This window comes from Cervus canadensis, chromosome X (assembly GCF_019320065.1).
Source record: "Cervus canadensis isolate Bull #8, Minnesota chromosome X, ASM1932006v1, whole genome shotgun sequence".
Taxonomy (NCBI): domain Eukaryota; kingdom Metazoa; phylum Chordata; class Mammalia; order Artiodactyla; family Cervidae; genus Cervus; species Cervus canadensis.
In genome coordinates, this window is record NC_057419.1 from 116,501,364 (window position 1) to 116,518,478 (window position 17,115).

The 17,115-nt window shown below is 42.3% G+C and overlaps 1 protein-coding gene and 1 non-coding gene across 2 annotated transcripts; both read right to left on the reverse strand.

Annotated features, from left to right (window-relative positions):
* Positions 1-952: 952 nt before the first annotated feature.
* Positions 953-1,024, reverse strand: TRNAE-CUC. The gene has a single exon. It is a non-coding gene; the product is annotated as a tRNA-Glu (tRNA).
* Positions 1,025-8,264: 7,240 nt separating this feature from the next.
* Positions 8,265-16,413, reverse strand: CCDC160 (coiled-coil domain containing 160). The gene is made up of 3 exons (XM_043459943.1): positions 16,191-16,413; positions 15,044-15,101; positions 8,265-9,296 (listed from the first exon to the last, which is right to left on the reverse strand). The coding sequence occupies exon 3, from the start codon at positions 9,270-9,272 to the stop codon at positions 8,301-8,303; it is 972 nt and encodes a 323-aa protein (XP_043315878.1). The 5' UTR covers positions 9,273-9,296; positions 15,044-15,101; positions 16,191-16,413; the 3' UTR covers positions 8,265-8,300.
* Positions 16,414-17,115: the final 702 nt, after the last annotated feature.

A 17,115-nucleotide genomic window follows, 5' to 3' on the forward strand; every position in this document is an offset into this window, starting at 1 on the left:
GGGTGATATACTTAATCGTCCACTTTGGGTGGAAAGAGAAATAGCTCTAGGTTAAAATCTTTATACACTGATGGTCAGTGGTGAAGGTCCTAAATAGCTGGTTAGGGGTTTGGAAGGAAAAAGCCTGGTAGATGAGGAACAAGGAGATCCGAGACAGAAGCATGTGAATGGACATCTGAGAAATGGCTCTACGCGTGAAGATCTTTGTATCACATATTAACATCCATCAGAGAGCATACTGCTCAGAGGAGGCACTGAATAACCAAGTAAACAAAACGACCTGGGCAGCCGACCTCAGCCAGTCTTTGTCATTGGCCACCCCAGTGACGGCAAGACGGGCACATGAACACAGTGCCCGCGGTGGCAGACACGGAAGCTACACATGGCTCCAACAGCATGGACTCCTGCTTACAAAGGCTGATCTTGCTAATGCTACTGCAGAATGTTCAACGTGCCACATAGGGCACTATTCCTTGAGACCAACTGGCCACCTGGTAGCAAGCTCACAACATTATGTCTCTTCCATCCTGAAAGGGCCAATGGGTCATTCGCATAGAAATAGACACATATTTCAAGTATGGGCTTCACTCTCCTGCCTGCAGGTCCTCAGCCAGCAACTTCTTTCTCAGGACTTATGGGATGGCATATAGCATCATGTCACACCATCTCTGATGTCTCTATATATAGATGATAGATAGGTAGACAGATAGATAGGTGATAGAGAGATGTAGAAGATATAGATATAAAAATAAAATCTCTTAATGGTTCTCCTTCTCTGTTTGAATCCTGCCCAATGCAGGAACTTTGCACTTACCCTCCCTGTAACTCTACAGGACTTGAGGACCTGGTTTCCAAAGGAGGCATCCCTTCTCTGAGGACACAGCTAGAATCCCACTGAGTTTGTTTCCTTTCCTTTTCTTTTGGTTGCACTGTGCAGCTTGTGGGAACTTAGTTCCCTGACCGGGGATTGAACCAGGTCCCCGGCAGTGAGAGCACCATGTCCTAACCACTGGACCACCAGGGAATTCCCAAGAATCCCATTGAATTCTAAGCTACAGCTGCTGCCTAAGCCTTTTAGGGCCCTCGTGTCCAGGGTCCAGCAGGCCAGAAGAGAGGTCAGTGACACAGCAAGGGTAATGGACTCTGTCAGGAGCAGGGCTGCCGTTAAACAACAGAACCCTGAAGAAGCTCGTGTGGAACTGTGTGGTCACTTGGGCCTCTGTGAGTTCTCTTTTGCCCAATGCTGGCAGGAGGTGGACAGATACAGCAGCCCCAGCCTGAGAAGGGCATGATGACCAGGGGCTCCCTCCCTTCGAAGGTGGTCTGGGTCAGGCCCGCCAGTAAGGCACTGAGGCCACCAGAGGGCGGTAGCACCGGGATAGCATGACCTAGAACAGAGAGTGTAGGAAGGAGATCCTGTGTGCACGCATGCTGTCATGTCTGATTCTTCGCGACTGTAGCCCGCCAGGCTCCTCTGACCATGGGATTCTCCAGGCAAGAATACTGGAGTGGGTTGCCATTTCCTTCTCCAGGGGATCTTCCCGACCAGTGATCGAACCCACATCTCCTGCATTGGCAGGTGGGTTCTTTACCAGTGAGCCCCCTGGGAAGCCTAATAAGCTGAAGGAAGGGGATGCTGAGTGATAATTGCAGCCCCAAGAGCAGCTGAGGTGGGGGTTGTCGGCAGTCCCACGAACATAACTCTTCTAAGTTTCCCCCTCTGGAAGAGAGGCCTGAAGGAGGCCAGAAAGAGAGGTTGGAGGACAGGGTGGTGGATGCAAAGATGCACCTCCAAAATCTCCTTAAGGACGGACTCTACCCGACAGAGGGGAGTGAGGGCTACAGACATCTCTAGCCGTCAGCTCTTTGAGGAACAGCTTTATCCTCAGAGAGCCACTCTGCCTTCCAGAGACTGCCGGCATTTGGCGAGGCACAAAGGCCCAGCCATTTCCACCCAATGGGGGTCACTTTGATGGATAAAACACCAGAGCTCCTGCCCGGTTGTCAAGACTTTTGCTATTCACATGGCAATTCCCTCTCTGCTCAATCTTGCTTCCTCCTCTTTTCCTTCACAGGTGTCCATCCCTCATAAATTTCTGGGACCCTAAACTCCATCTTCTATCAGTGACCCAACAAGGCAAACTCCACATCTCCTGCTTTTCTAGTACACTGCCCTGCCTTGGCACAACATATGAGCTGGAGCCCTTCAATCTCAGCTCTATTTATAAACATACCCTAATATATACCCAAAGGAAAAGATTTCAGATAACTCATGTTTTATGGGAGAAAAGTCCTTATGCTACATGTAAAGGTATTTTTGTACTCATTAAAGTCACATAAAATATATTATGCATTTTAAAAGGTTGATTACCTTATAACCAGAAATGCCCTCCAGGCTCACTGCTGACATAACCCACATTCATGAATGTCAAGAGCGGCTCTCCAGATTTTCTTCTACTTCATTATATGAAGGGGACATGTTGTTTTATAAAACCTTGAATAAATTTGTAAATCTAAAGGAAACATTTTGTCTGTTATTGAAGATATTTTAATAAAGAGATGGTGAAATGGTTTTTCTGAGAATTGTTTAGTTATGAATGAACACAATATGATTACTTCGTTGGAACTTTCAGAAATTTACCAGAGCATCAAGGAAAGAATAAGAGGGAAGTATATAAATTATCAAGCATACTTAACACTGTCCAAGCGGTAAGGGGGGCTTAGAGCATTTTTTTTTCTTAAAAAGTAGCCATTTTTCAATGGAAATGCTTTAGGAAGCAAAGATACAAAGGAAAAAATTGGGTGAAATATGATTAGTCATTCTGGATTATAAAGAAAAAACTCAAACCCCAAAGTTATGATGAGCGTCAAAAGACTCCTTTTGTTTATTAATTTGGTTCTATTAGTGCTAGAGCTTGTTTTAAAGAGCTGTCAATAGGTCTTCGTATTTCAACTGTTTTTGTTTATGTTACTGTGTGTTGTGTCCTTCATGTAGACCTAATAACCCACCATCAGAAGATGTATACTTTACGGTCTTTCCAATAATCACATGCATCTTCACTACTCAGCCTTGCCATTTAAGAGATGGTTGACTCAAGTTGAGTCTGGATTGTGGCAATAAACCAGTTTATCCTTGAGAAAGTTAAATAACCTCTATGGTAATTGAACCTTTGCCTCATTAATTTTTGTACACAAAGTGACCTGATATAGTGGAACAAACATTACGTGTGGAGTTGGACAAGCTGGGTTTGAATTCCAGATCCACTACTTACTGTGTGATATTGAAAAAGTCATTTAATATCTTTGAGCCATGGTTTCCTCATCTGATGATCAAGGAGTTTTGTGCAGATTACAGAAGACAAGGTACATGGAAGTATATGACACAAAATAAACTAGGCTCCAACCAGCAGTCCAAGTGCAGGCTACAGTACTACTGACATAAAAAGGAATCTCTGAGGTTATATCTTCTATCATGGTCTGGAATTTACATGACGACACCTATTGTGGAGTTACCAGGCATGGGCTGAAAGGTCAAAGAAATTCTTCAAGAGTACCCCAGAACACGTCCTCAGAGAACCAGGTATAAACTGAGTCTCCTGGGAAATGCAACTTGAGCCTACTGAAATGTTGGAATCATCAAAAGTTGGGTGTGATCAATGGTGAGGAAGAGAATGAGAATGAGAGGGAGAGAGAGAAAGCGAGGGAGAAGGAGGCTGTGTGAGCAGTAGCTCTGGCCACTCAACAGGGGAGTCACCACCTTGATACTCAGTATAGAAAGAAGGGCACACCTACAACTCATGGGAAACTACAGCTTCAGTGTCTTAAGAGTACAGAAAACAAGACAATGACTTATTCTTATCCGAGCAGCTGTAGTAGTGGGTCCCCAGCTGCATGGCTCCCTGTGCCAAGGGGAAATGGAAAATACTATAATAGCCTCTCTTGTCTCCATTCCCTCTTCCTAGATGAGCTTTTTCCCACTGGAGCACTAGAGCGGGGCTTTCTTCCTCCTTCTGGTATTGTGCCTGCCAAGGCCAGGGGCCAGCCTTACTCTGACCTGATTGGGAGGGGGGCTGGGTGGGCTCTGACCCAAGAAAATTCCCTTTATAGGATCTGTCTTGAGGCCAGAAAGTCCATCATGACAGAGTCACTACTTTGGCTTAAGGCTTCATACACTAATAAAATCAAAATATCCCCCTCCCCCCTGCAACTTGTTCCATCTTCCCAAATAGATCACACACATCATTGATGCACATCTTATGAATGAGTTTATCCTATTTCTCCAGAGAACACAATTTGAGGGTCAATAAGTGGAAAAGTTTAATGAAAATAATAGCTGGGAGGAGACAGATGGACTTGATCAACTTCCCCTTGTCAGTTATATGATGATAATAATAATAATAAAGATGGTGACATTTACTGACTATATGTGATCTCATCTTATCCTTCTGACAACACTATTTATTAACCCCATCCTGCAAAGTGAGAAAACTGAGCTACAGGGAATCACACAACTTGACCAGTCACAGGGCTAGTAAGTAGATAACACTGCTTCTTGAAGACAGGAGCCACTGTGGCATTTGTTTCATATATCTCTTTGAAACCGGACCACTCACAGAGGACTTAGCTGGGTACTATGAAGAAAATCTCTTAGATCTTTTGTTTCCAAAACAAAAATGATGGCAGCCACAGGTACAGTGGCACCAGTAAAAAAAATTTTCCTGCAATTTGTTATCTGGAATCTCCTGTTTATGTCATGAGAACTTCATTCTCCAGTTTAACTGCAAAGAGCTGGAATCCAGGCAGTTCTCAGAGTAGAACCTCTCATGGGACTTTAAAACATAGTCAGCAGAATGTAACATCGCAGTGTTCTAATTCATTGCTGTTAAAGAGTTTTCTTTGAAGCCAAATAGACTTTCCACATTCGCATTCCAGAAATGCCCCCGCCCCTGCCCCCATGCTTTGCCTGGAAAAATCCTTCTTATCCTTCAAGGCCCAGCTCAAATGTCACCTCCTTTATGAAGTCCTTCCCAGCCCCACAGGCAGAATTAATTGATCCTCCTCCATGCTCCCACAGCACTTTGTATTAGCACTGCTAGTAGAGCCCTTGCCACATTGTTTTAGTTAGTTGCATAAGTAAGGTCCCTGAGGTCAGAGACCTGTCTTACTCGTAAATCCTTTTATCCCCATATCCCTGGTCTAGCTCATACCACATTTCATCAAATCTAAAACCCCACTGATTGCAAGATACACCATTATTTTATGAACTACTAAGAGAGATTTAAAAAACCAAACACAGACAATTATACTATGACATGCCATCAATTTAAAGATGTGTCCCAAATTCAGGGATGTTTATTTATTTAGTTATTTATTTGTTTGGGGCTTCCCAGGTAGTGCTAGTGGTAAAGAAGCTGCCTGCCAATGCAGGAGACAAAAGAGATGCAGGTTTGATCCCTGGGTTGGGAAGATCCCTGGAGAAGGAAATGGCAGCCCACTCCAGTGTTCTTACCTGGAGAATCCCACGAACAGAGGAACCTGGTGGGGTGCAGTCGGAGGGGTCGCAAAGAGTCATACGTGACTGAAGCGACTTAGCACTTAGTGTATATATGTCTTAGAAGTGATTAACTATGGTAATAACTGCTCAGCAAACGTTTCTAGAACTGGATTGTAAACTCAAGGTAGAGCAGCTATTCCTAGAGCCCCTGTTTTTGAATAATTATGGAATTGGGAGTTGATAGGAATGGTGTGCAGTTGTACTGCTGATTTCAAATATTTTACCCAACAGATTGAAGGGATAAGTGGCTTGACATGCCATTCCTGTTAAGAAACACTGCCACATTGCTCATTCAATGGACTAGAAGGTACAGTGACAATATATTCTGATCTAAATTGGGGGCCACCTAATGCCCACAATCACACAAGTGAGTGTTATTACAGAGACAATGGGACAGGGTATTTGCATCAGCCTTGATTCTGGTTCTGTAATCCAATTCAATCCACTGCTGTTTCCATCTGCCCATGAAGACGAACAGTAACTTCTCAGCTTTCTCTCAGCTTGCTGCAGCCCTGCTTTGAAAAATTAAAGCATCAAAAGATGTGGTCCTTTCTCAGGTCCAAACTGTTGGCTCTCCTTGGCCCTCTGGACTTGGTGATTTTATATTGTTCTCCCTGGATTGTTTCCGGATCTAGGCTTTCTAAAGGGCCTTTCCACAGGGTGAAGCTTGCTGGGACTCACCATCCCAGGCTGTCCCATCAGGAGACTCTTTCAGTTCCATCCTAGAAATACAAAGCCCCCCACCCAAGATCTGGGCTAAGTGATGCACTTATCTTTTCTGCACCTCCCAAAACCACACTCCTTTCTCAACCCCCAAGCACTCATAAACACACACACACACACACACACACACACACATGCAAGATAAACCAAGTTGTCACCAAAGACTATCAATGTGTGATTGGTTGATAGAAATTCTGGAGTAAAAACTCCTCTTTAAAAATTGAAATATACTAAGAGGATGGAGTGTAATAGCTCAATACAATTTGTGAAATATTTTAAACATGTAAGCTTATGTGCACACTAGCAGTCAGGGGCTGAGGGTCTTTGTGGGGGAAGGAAAGACCCTGGGTTGGAAGCAGTGACCATTAAAAACCTGAAAGTCAGCTTCCTCTTTGAGCAGGCTGCCAGCTCCTGGGTAAAGTTATCAGGATGAAGTCAGAAAGTTCCAAAGATGATTATCTTCCAATTTAGTCCAATCTTCCCAGGCCAGGCAAGTTCTGCTCAACTCCAGGTCAACCTAGTTTCTCTCTATTCAAGTGCCTTCCCTGACCTTAATGAGTAAAAAGGAATCAAGAGAAAGGAGAAGAAATAACCTTATTTACTCCCTCTCCTGATTTATTATTGACATGGTATTCGGAGATGTTCAAACTATAAAAAAGAGCCTTTGTACATTTCCTTTGAAAGGAGAAGCTCTGTAAAGTAGGTCCCCTGAAGTATTAAGAGCTGAACACTTCCAAAGCCATGATTTACTTCCTCATAGGTAGTTACACTTGTGATTAAAATCACTGTGATGAAATCACAGACTGTTAGAACTGAACAGATTCTGCATTTTATAGATGAGGACTTTTAGGTCTAGCAGGTTAATTAGCTAGTGACAACAAAGCAGGTCCTAGAACTCAAATGTCTAGACTCCCAGTCTGGGGATTTCCCATGAGGGAAAATACTTGAACCCTTACAACTGTATCTCACCACCACAGGCTGTAATTACATTTGGCTTACTGGACTTAAAAATACCATGCAAATAGAGCTCCAATTACAAAAAAAATCTTGACTGATACAAACAAATGCAACAATCGACTGGCCCATAGTCTCCACCAAAGGCCTGAGGCAGTACATTTTTATTCTTTTAAAGTAAAAAAGAAACTGTCATCGTCTGGGTTCTTTACACAGCTGGATTCCTGTATAAATCAAGCCAGCTCAATAAAAGCTTACCTAGATGACATCCAACACCTTTCACTCAGTCTCAGCCAGCTGGTGAAGTAGGGCAGGAAGCTTACAAATTTTCCCCTGGTAGAATTTTGGAAGAACTGTGTCAACATCGCCCCTTGCTGGTCAACATAAGAAAAGGCAAAAGCCAAGGCTGTCAAAATCTCAGGGCTCTAGCCAAGGTCACAGCCATGTCTCTAAGCTGTCTTCCAGTCTATGGGAACCATGGCCAGGTCAAGTGAGAAAGCATGGCAAAAACAGCCGGAAGGAGGAAAAGCCTGCATTTGGGGGAGATGTTTATCTATTACTAATTAAGGATAGATCTCAGGGAAAGCACAGACATTTTCAGTATCCCGTTGAGTCTTTAAGACCCATACACACATTATACTTACATCCATAAATGAAATTTTTATCGTTAACATCAACGAACACAGAAGAATATTCATGTGCCAAGGAAATATTGCTCACAAGATCACAAATGTCTGTTGATTTGTATTTATCAATGATTTGGTGAATCACTATATGTCTCTGAGTTTAAATATATATATATATATATACATATATAATATATATATATATATATAAAGGTTTCTGAAACTTCATTTCTATTTGGATTTAGGTAATAAATTCATTAGAAAGAGAAAGCAGAAGCTTTGAAGTTAATGTCTACAGCCTTTATGGATAGCCTGATTCACCAAACATGAAAACTATATCCTGTCCCACACATTTTAAGTCATACACAAGGAAAGCACAAGAAACACTGATTTGGCTCAATGATTTGTCCAATGAAAGGATGTTTTTATTTTTTTTTTAAGTTTTAGAAAAAATCCCCCATAAAGTTGTCAGAGGCACCTGCCGGCGTTACAGAAGCAAAGTGTTTCCTAAGCAACTCCAGGGCTCTGTTATTTCTTGCTTGTAGGGTCTTCTCTGTTCTCAGTTCATTCTTGATGGCATTGAGCTCTCCATGGATCTTTTCCATTTCTAATTCATAATACAATTTCATTTCTTCTTTTAGGAGTGCATTTCCAACCTCAGTCTGCCGCTTTAACTTCCTAACAGCTTCTTTTAAATCCTTGTTCTCAAGGCTCAACTTGTGGATGACCTCTTTGGCTTGCTGGAGCTCTTCAGTTAAGTTTTTAACATTTGTTGCTTTTTCAGAGAGGTCATTTCTTAAAGCTTGAAGCTCCCAGTCTTTCTTGGAAGTTTCCACCCCTGCTTCTTGAAAATTTAGGGGTTTTGTGGAGACTTCTTTTTTGGAGTTCAAAAGTTCTTTTTCTGCACTTTCAAATTCCTCTTCAATTTTTCTGCATTTCATATTAAGCACTTCCAGCTCTTCATTCAAAAGATTCAGGCGAAGTTTTGGAGACATTCCTTCAGTGAATTTCTTTTTCTTGTCTTTTTGTGGTGGAGTTGATAACTCCTTTGTACCCCAGGCAGGAAGCTCTTCTGTGCCATTAAAGCTTTCTTCAGTTGCAATGTCCAAATTAGATGATTCACAAGAGGCAGAATTTGTGTCTGCCTCACTCTTTGAAATGTTTATCTTTCTCTCTATTAAATTTGATTCTTGCTCATTTTCATTTGGTTGGGAAATAAATTCTTTCCTTTTAAATTTATTTTCTTCTAGAAACTTTCTACTAGACAAATTAAATATTCCTTCCATTCTCTTGGCCTTATCTAAAGTCATTTGTTCAGAAGAAGATTCAAGCTGAGCAGCTTCGTCTAGAATATCCTGTGCACTGAAAAGAGGAGCAAACATATTCTCCTTCCAGTGTTTTCTCCTAGCGTCCATTTCTTCAGGCACCTCTTCCAATTCCTGAAAAACAAAATTTAAAATCAAGGCCATATTTACACTGGCAGCTGGGACAGTGGAAAGAACTAAGAATCCTGGCCCATTGGTGAAAGAATCTAAATATTTGAGGGCTGGCACTCCCTCTAATTCACCACGCGACTCAGGCCTCAGTTCCCTCTTTTATAAATGGAAAGGGATAAACTGGCTAAGTTCTACAGACCCTTCCAGCTTTAAAGTTCTCTGATCCTATGAAATATAACCAATAAATGGACAAGCTTGGCTATTTATTATAGAGAAAATAATCCTATAAGAAAGCAACATGAAAACAGATTGTTTCAAAACAGTATAAGTGGTTTTTAATTAGTAGGTAAGCCTGTGTTTCCAATGTGCTTGATTTTTTTCTAGTTCTTTTTGGTTGGACTACTGTTTATTCATTCTTTAAAGTGACTAAAACATCAGTGCTTAATGCAATGTGAGCTGCTTTTGGTAAAGTATACCATGCAGACTTCCTTATGACTAACTCTGCCAAATGCCCTTCTGTCTTGACCTGTAAATTCCTGTTATTCCAGTCTTGGGCTTTGCTTTTAGACAAGACTGCCAAGTGTACAGAATTCAATCCATTTTGACAGCAATTTCATGATGAGAACCGAATGTCAACAATTGGAAATACTAATGCCACCAAATGGGTTTCTTTTTCCAAGATACCGACTCCAAGTATAATTTTTAGATGAAAAATTAGCATATTAAACCACAACCAACTTTCTAAATTTACAAAAGTTACAGGATATTTATTTTGTTTTAAAAGGAGTCTTCCCTATTCAAAGAGAGTCCATAACATACAGCTTTCCTAAAACACAAAGATATTTGATCAGTGACTACTTTTGAAAAAAGGGAGAAAGAAGGACCCAAACGACACACTGATGGGCCACTGGCATCTGAAGCCACCAAACTGGTGACTGCAGTTACCGCTAAAGGGTGGGAAGAAAAAGGAGGGGATCACTTGATTCATTCTATACACTAAATTGCTGCAATATATTTGCAACATCACCACTGAGAAAAATCAAAGTATGTTTGCATCTATTTTTCCCATGCACACAAATGTAATTTTATCTTGGTAACAAAAATGGCAGTTGTGTTTATTTTTAAATTAATATTTTCTTTAATATTATTAAAGAGTATAAATGTTATAGTCATTAATATAATATTTCATATAAAGATGCTAATCATCATGCATGTTATCTGTAAAATTTTGGAAAATACAGAAAATCTCTCACACACACACACACAGAAATATTCATCATGATCCCAGGGCACAGAGATAATCACTCTTTGGTATATTACTTCTCAACACTTTTTAACAAATGTAGTTTAAATTCTAACAAATTTTTCTTGCTACAGACTATGAGAATAAACTCAATATCTACATGCCTGACACCTTCCCCCCAAAAGAAGAGGGAAGGTAACTCATTACACCCAAGGATATAGCTCCACTGACAAGTATTTGGCTTTGAGGAAAGGAAAAGGTACAAATATTCAGTGAAGGTGTTAAATAGATTGGTTCAAAAGCCATAACCCAAACTTTAAGTTTAGTCAATCAGACCACAGTAGTAAGTCGAGACTTGAAATTCATGATATGTATCAATATTTGCCACTGGAGCATCCTCTGCTTTCTCTTGAAATAGTCCTCTCTGACTGTTATCCTGTTAGTCACCATCCAGAAGCATCAATGATTTATCTGCCCTTAAAGAGGAAGATAATCATAATCGCACTTGCTCTCCTCTCTAGAAACATGAATGCAAATGCTGGGGATTATTACAGTGATCATAAAGGAAAGGAACAGAGCAAAGGGAAAAGATGCTAATTGCCAGCCACAGTTTTTAGCAGTCAAATTTTTACCAGACAACTCTGTAAGAGTTTAAAAATGCATCTAAGGAATTCCCTGGCAGTCCAGCAGTTGGAACTGCACACTTTCACTGCTGAGGGCTCGGGTTCCAACCCTGGCTGGGGAACGAAGATCCCACAAGTTGTGCAGAGTGGCCCCCAAAATGCTTCTAATCAGGTAGCAGTGGGAGAGAGATTACTATTATTCTTCCTACCAAATTCTGAGTGAAAGGTATTGATGAGGTTGATCAGGAAAGAGGTGTGCAGCGGGGCAAGTCAGGTGAGGCCACTTTATACTTGGAGATAGCGATGACAAATCTGAGACAGAGGTCTGGGTGGAGATAAAGGTTAAATAGAAAGCTCTTTTCATTAATGATTTTGCACCTTGAAAAAGTCACTCTATCTCCAACCCTCCCATAAATCTCTGGCTAAAAACATATATATATATATATATATTTTTTTTTTTTGTAGTGTCACTACCTTTCTTTCCTGGGCCTCTGTACAATTTCCTGATACAGCCAATGCTTTTCACAGAACTGGGAAGAGTCCACTTATTTTATAACTGAGGCTCAAAGAAGTTAAGTGACTTGTCCAAGTCCTCACAGCCTATAGTGGTAAAACTGAGACCCTGTCTCCCAGGTCAGTGCTTATTCTATAATTTCTCTTTATTCTTCTGATAGGTTTCATTCCACAGATTGAAGGAAAACAACGCACTATTTTCAGAGCTTAGGTACTTTTTAAAGGGCCACAAAAGGAGAGAGGAAAAATGAATGGGGGAGGGTAAGGAGAATTGCATGTCACATATCAAAGGACAGAAAGAGAAAGGTTTGAAAAGCCTTTTGGAATTTCCCTCCCCTGGCTTACACAGGGCAGGGTCAAGAGGTCTCTGAACTGCTTCTTTCTTTTTCTCTCCCTTTCTTTCTTTCCTTTCTCTTTCTTTTTTTCCTCTTTCATTGGCAAGATATGCTTTAAGGGATTGTTCCCAAATCGAGTCACAGAGGATGGCAAAGCCCAGACTGAGGGTAAAAGGTGCCAGGCTCATTTTCTCTTCACAAATTGTGCTCTTTGTTCTTTTCGCAGAACAAGTACGACATTAGTATTCTCTGGCAAAGACAAGAAATATGCTTTGAGACAATGACACTCCTTCCTCTATCCTGGCATGGCAGCCATTTTGCTTTCAATAAACTTGACTAGGTAATTTGTCGCAGCATAAGGCAAATCAAACCAGAGCCATTACTGAGAGAATAAGCAGGCCTTTTTAGTGTCAATTGCGAACACTTTTTATTAAAAGTGCCTACCCAACACAATATTGGGTGTTGAAGGACTGAAGGGTAGGGGAAGGAGGTCCAAGAGGAATGAAACGCTTAAAGAAACAAATAGCCAGAACACAGGAAAACAATATAAAGTCATATGACAAAAATGACGTTAGTGGTCCTCTAAGTCAGTGATCTCCCAGAAGTCCTTGGGACTGCACTGATGCTTGTCCATTATATGGCTACATGTATTCATTTGTGTCTGACGTGAACTGATAATGGACTCCTGATTATTCTAGTTAGTGTCTCTCTAGAAACATCACCATTCATCCTCTGGTAACTTCCTTATTTTTGCAAAGGTAAAGTAGTAGTGCATCTTGGTGGAGTAAGGAAATTTATTGACTCATGGAAATGGTTTCTACTCACCTAAAGAATTTGGGAACCACTGATAAAATAAATTGAAAATGATTTATAATGTAATATAACATAGTGTAATTGTTGAGAGCTAAGCGAACAGTGATCACTTATTACGGATTTTTAGGTAAACTATTACATAAAAATCTTAGGTGAATGCATATCTGTCTTCAAATAGCTCCAGAAACTAATACACTGTTTATTGTGAAAGGAGAAACCCACTAAACTATCTCATTTTCATTTTCAAGGTATGGAGCCCTGGGGAATATGCTCATATTAAGATGAATAAGTGATCAAATATAGGAAATCTAATTATTTTCTAAAATATTCATACTTTAAATCACAGGCTTTAGGGAAATTTGATGACGTAAAAATCAAAGATCTTTTTTCTCTATTTCCTTATCTCATTTACATTAGATTTTATTTCAAAATGTCAGGAGTATCTCTTTTGCATAAATCTCTATCTGCCTGCAAAAGGCAATTATTCTTCGAGGCAGGGGGAGCCAGGGACTGGGAAACCTCCAGAAGCTTTTTCCCATCTTGCAACAGTGCTTCGCCCCAAACTTTGTAAACTGGGAGTGATGTTTAGAAAAGGTCATTTCCAACCTGTGATGGACAACCTAATGTCATAACCCTCAGCCCTTCAGCCACACTCAACTAAAACTGTGGCTTTTAGTCACAGCTTAGGGGCAGGAAGGGGGAAGACAAAAGGCCCTTCTTAGCCCAGGGAACTTTTCCCCATTATTCTTGAATGGTTTCAGTTCTCTCAACCCTCAGAAAAACTGGTTGGCCAAGATAGGAATAGAAAAGTTTGTTACAAAGATCACTGGCCTTCCTTCATTGCTCAACTGTCCAATCTGTTCTCACATAAAAGCAGTAGTTCTCAACCTATTTTTCTGCTTCCCCTGTTCCCAAGCACAAAACACTGCCACTATTCCTCTCTTCCCTTGCTCCAGAAGATTCTGACCTGCCCCCTCTATGGGAGCTTCTCCATTATGAGGACTCTCCAAAGCTGTCTGAAAGAAGGTGGGTAAACATGTTTTGCCATGCAAAATTGTGGGGAAGAAGGAAAAGAAAAGTTCTTGAGAAACGAACTGTGCCAACTCTGGTGGAAAAAAAAAAGACTGAAGAAGTCAGATATCTTGGCTCCCACATTTTAGAACTTCATAAAAACTTACCTTTTGTGAACCTCAGTTTCTTCAGGTGTAATATATGGACAATATATCTTTTTCCAGGTGGTCAAGAGAAATTAGTGAAAACGAAAATGCACGCAATTTTATACTGTACACAATGAGTTTTGTTCTTTTTTAGATTTTCCTTACCTTCCCTTGGAACATCAACCAACAACCCAACCCTTCTCCAAAGATATGTGCTTCAAAGTTGCCAGTCTGAAGTCATCAGACCTCAGAAAAAGTCAGTTTAAAAAAAAGGAAGTACTATTAAGGTAGGTAGAGGGGAACTTAAAATTGAATCTTACATTAATTTGAGCTGTATCTTCATGGAAGAATTAGCCCTAAATCCTGTAAGTTGTTGATGTCCCCAGATTTCCAAGCTAAACTGATTTTAAGCAGAAGAGTGGTAGCCTTTCTACACCAAAGAGATTTACATTTTTTAAAATCACTAATTGCTTTGCCATGAACTTACCAAATGTCCCAGTGTTTTTCAGAGCCACCAATAAACATCTTAAAAATATTACAATTGGGGCATCAGTTTGAAGATTAGCAAGGATGACTCTGTAAGCTTTTTCTGTGCTTCAGCATCATTTCATACAGTTTCATTTTACCAATATGCTGAGATCTCCTGGCATCTTATTCATCACTGTATCCCTTGTTGTTGCCTGACACATAGTAGCCATCAATAAATATTTGTTGAGTGAATAATTCTTAATATTCTTCCTGAAAACTCTATGATATTTTGATTCTAATTGAGTTTCTGTAAATACTTGTAATTTTTCCTTTGGCTTATGAGGTTTTATGGGTGGCATTTTAGGGAAAGAACTTGTATTTTCCCCTCAAAGTTTACTTGACTCAGCTAAAGTCTTTTTTTTTTTTTTTAGCTAAAGTCTTTAGGACACTTTTCTTTTGCATTTCTATGAGGCTTTTTTGATAGTGTACTGACAGTGCAGACTAATGGTCTTGTTAAAAGATTGAAGCTTTATGTTGGGTGAGGCTCTATGCTTCTCAACACCCATAGCAAGCTATCAGCCAGCACAACGGTACTTACAGTTCCTGAAGTCCAAGGTCTTCTGTTGGTTGCCGTTGTTCTCCTTCTCCAGATTGAACTGAAAAGGAAAATGCCACAGCTTAATTAGAAAATATAATTAACCAGAATACCCAAATCTGTGTTCATATCTGAGATGTAGCTTAAAATTACAAGTGATAGTTTTAATGTTGTTTGGCTGATCTGAAATGCAACATCAGACACTTTGAAGCAAGTTTTCATTTTAACTTGTCAACCCAATTTCCCAGCTATTACGCCATTAAGTCTTCCTTCCCCCAACAAGGCAAATATCAGATGGGACGACAATCATAGTGGCATCTTACTCAACACTGTACCTTCTTGCCTTTAGCAACTACTGAACAAATGAGCCACCACTGGCGGCCACAGCAGCATGCTTGTTAGTAAGGAGCATGCCAAGAGCCACGTTAGCAGAGGTTGGAGCCAAGGCCTTGGCTCCCTCCCCCAGAGTCCAGTTATTTTGCAAAACTATTAAAAAGGAAAGTGATCTCAGTTTTTGCCTTCATCTTTCAGGGTCCTCACATATGAGCCAAGTGTCCACTTCACGGGACAAACTGTCTTGTCTATTGTTTGGCAGATATTGAGAGCGAAGCCAAGAACCATTGAAAACTGGGCCCTGTGAACGGTTCTTACCCCCAATTCTTTGTTATTAGTGTGGAATTACTCTTTCTAGAAGAAAAGATACGAAGTCACCTTAATTCTGAAAGGCTGAGTACCTTATTAGTATGAAAGTCACATTTTTGCTATAAAGCTGCACCTAAGCATGCAGAGTTTGGGGGTTTTCTCTGTAAATGGTTAACTCAACTCCTGCCACCGCAGCTTCCGTGCAGAGGAGATGGCGAGGCTCCGGTACTGCAGGTGGCACCTCCCACTTCCCCAGGCCCTACCCCCATCTACCCCTTGGCTGGGAGAAAGCAGGGACGAGGCCTGACCCCACTCCTCCTTCCACACCCCGACTTCCACGCCCAGTCACCTTCGTTCGCAAACGCCCGCCAGTTCCCGGCCGGAGGCCTAAAGAGTGAGGAAACTGCAGTGGGCGTCGAGGCGGGGAGGACGGTGCCTCCGCCCGGGTCACCCAGGGAGGGCGAGGGGCGAGCCTGGGGAGCCCCGGCCTGACTGGGCTCAGACGTACCTGGCGCCGTGGGTGGGGTCCAGTGGGCCCCGGCCCCTCTTCCCTAAAGACGGCCTCCAGCGGCGGGCAGATGACCCGGGTTCGGCGCTGGCCACCGCGACCCGGCCGGGCCGGCCCGGGGCAGAGCCTCTGCAGTGCAGCGCCAGCGCGGGCCGCGCCGTTGCCTGGCAACCGGCCGGCCCGATTTAAAGGGACCCGCGCGCCGCTGCTGGGCGCGCGGGCCCGGCGGTGCCTGGCGGTCGTCACAGCCAGCCCGAGCACTGAGCATGCCCGGTGGGGCGGGCGCTGCGGTGGCTTCTGTCTGCACGAAAGCCGAGCTCGAAGAGCAAGAGAGCAGAGGAGCAAGAGAGAAGAGTCAGGGAGAGAAGGAGCGAGAAACTGCGAGGCAGCCCCACCCATGGTGGGCTTATTACAGAGGGTCTGGGTGACTCACAAAGCCACCTGGACACTGCGATTGTCGCGGAGGAGTGAGTGGCACACGGATAATCCCTAGACCTGCAGTTTAGTAACGTTCCCTCGAGGACGGTCAGCTCTGGAAGGTCGCCTGGAATTGGTTCGGAGTCCCTGACAACGTGGGAATTGCACACCCCGCCCCCGAAGCACATCCTTGCCAGTCAGCACAGTGGTCTGGCCGGAATTTCTGCCTCTGACCGAGGTTCTAAGGGCCGGTATCAGGAGAGCATGTGTCCTGGTCGCGCGCCTATGGGAGACCAGGCTCATTTCCCAGCTAGCCCATGGTGTCCTCACCCATCACTCAGGAATTTCTCTAAACCACTCTTGCACCTATTTGAATTTAAAACCAGTTGCTGGCAATTGCGCTTCCCTGATGGTTCAGATGGTAAAGAATCCGCCTGCAATGCAGGAGACCTGGGTTCAATCCCTGGGTTGGGAAGATTCCCCTGGAGGAGGGCATGGCAACCCACTT

Excerpts from the sequence above, each read along its gene's own strand:
- CCDC160 (XM_043459943.1), bottom strand. The coding sequence starts at position 9,272 with ATGGACGCTAGGAGAAAACACTGGAAGGAGAATATGTTTGCTCCTCTT.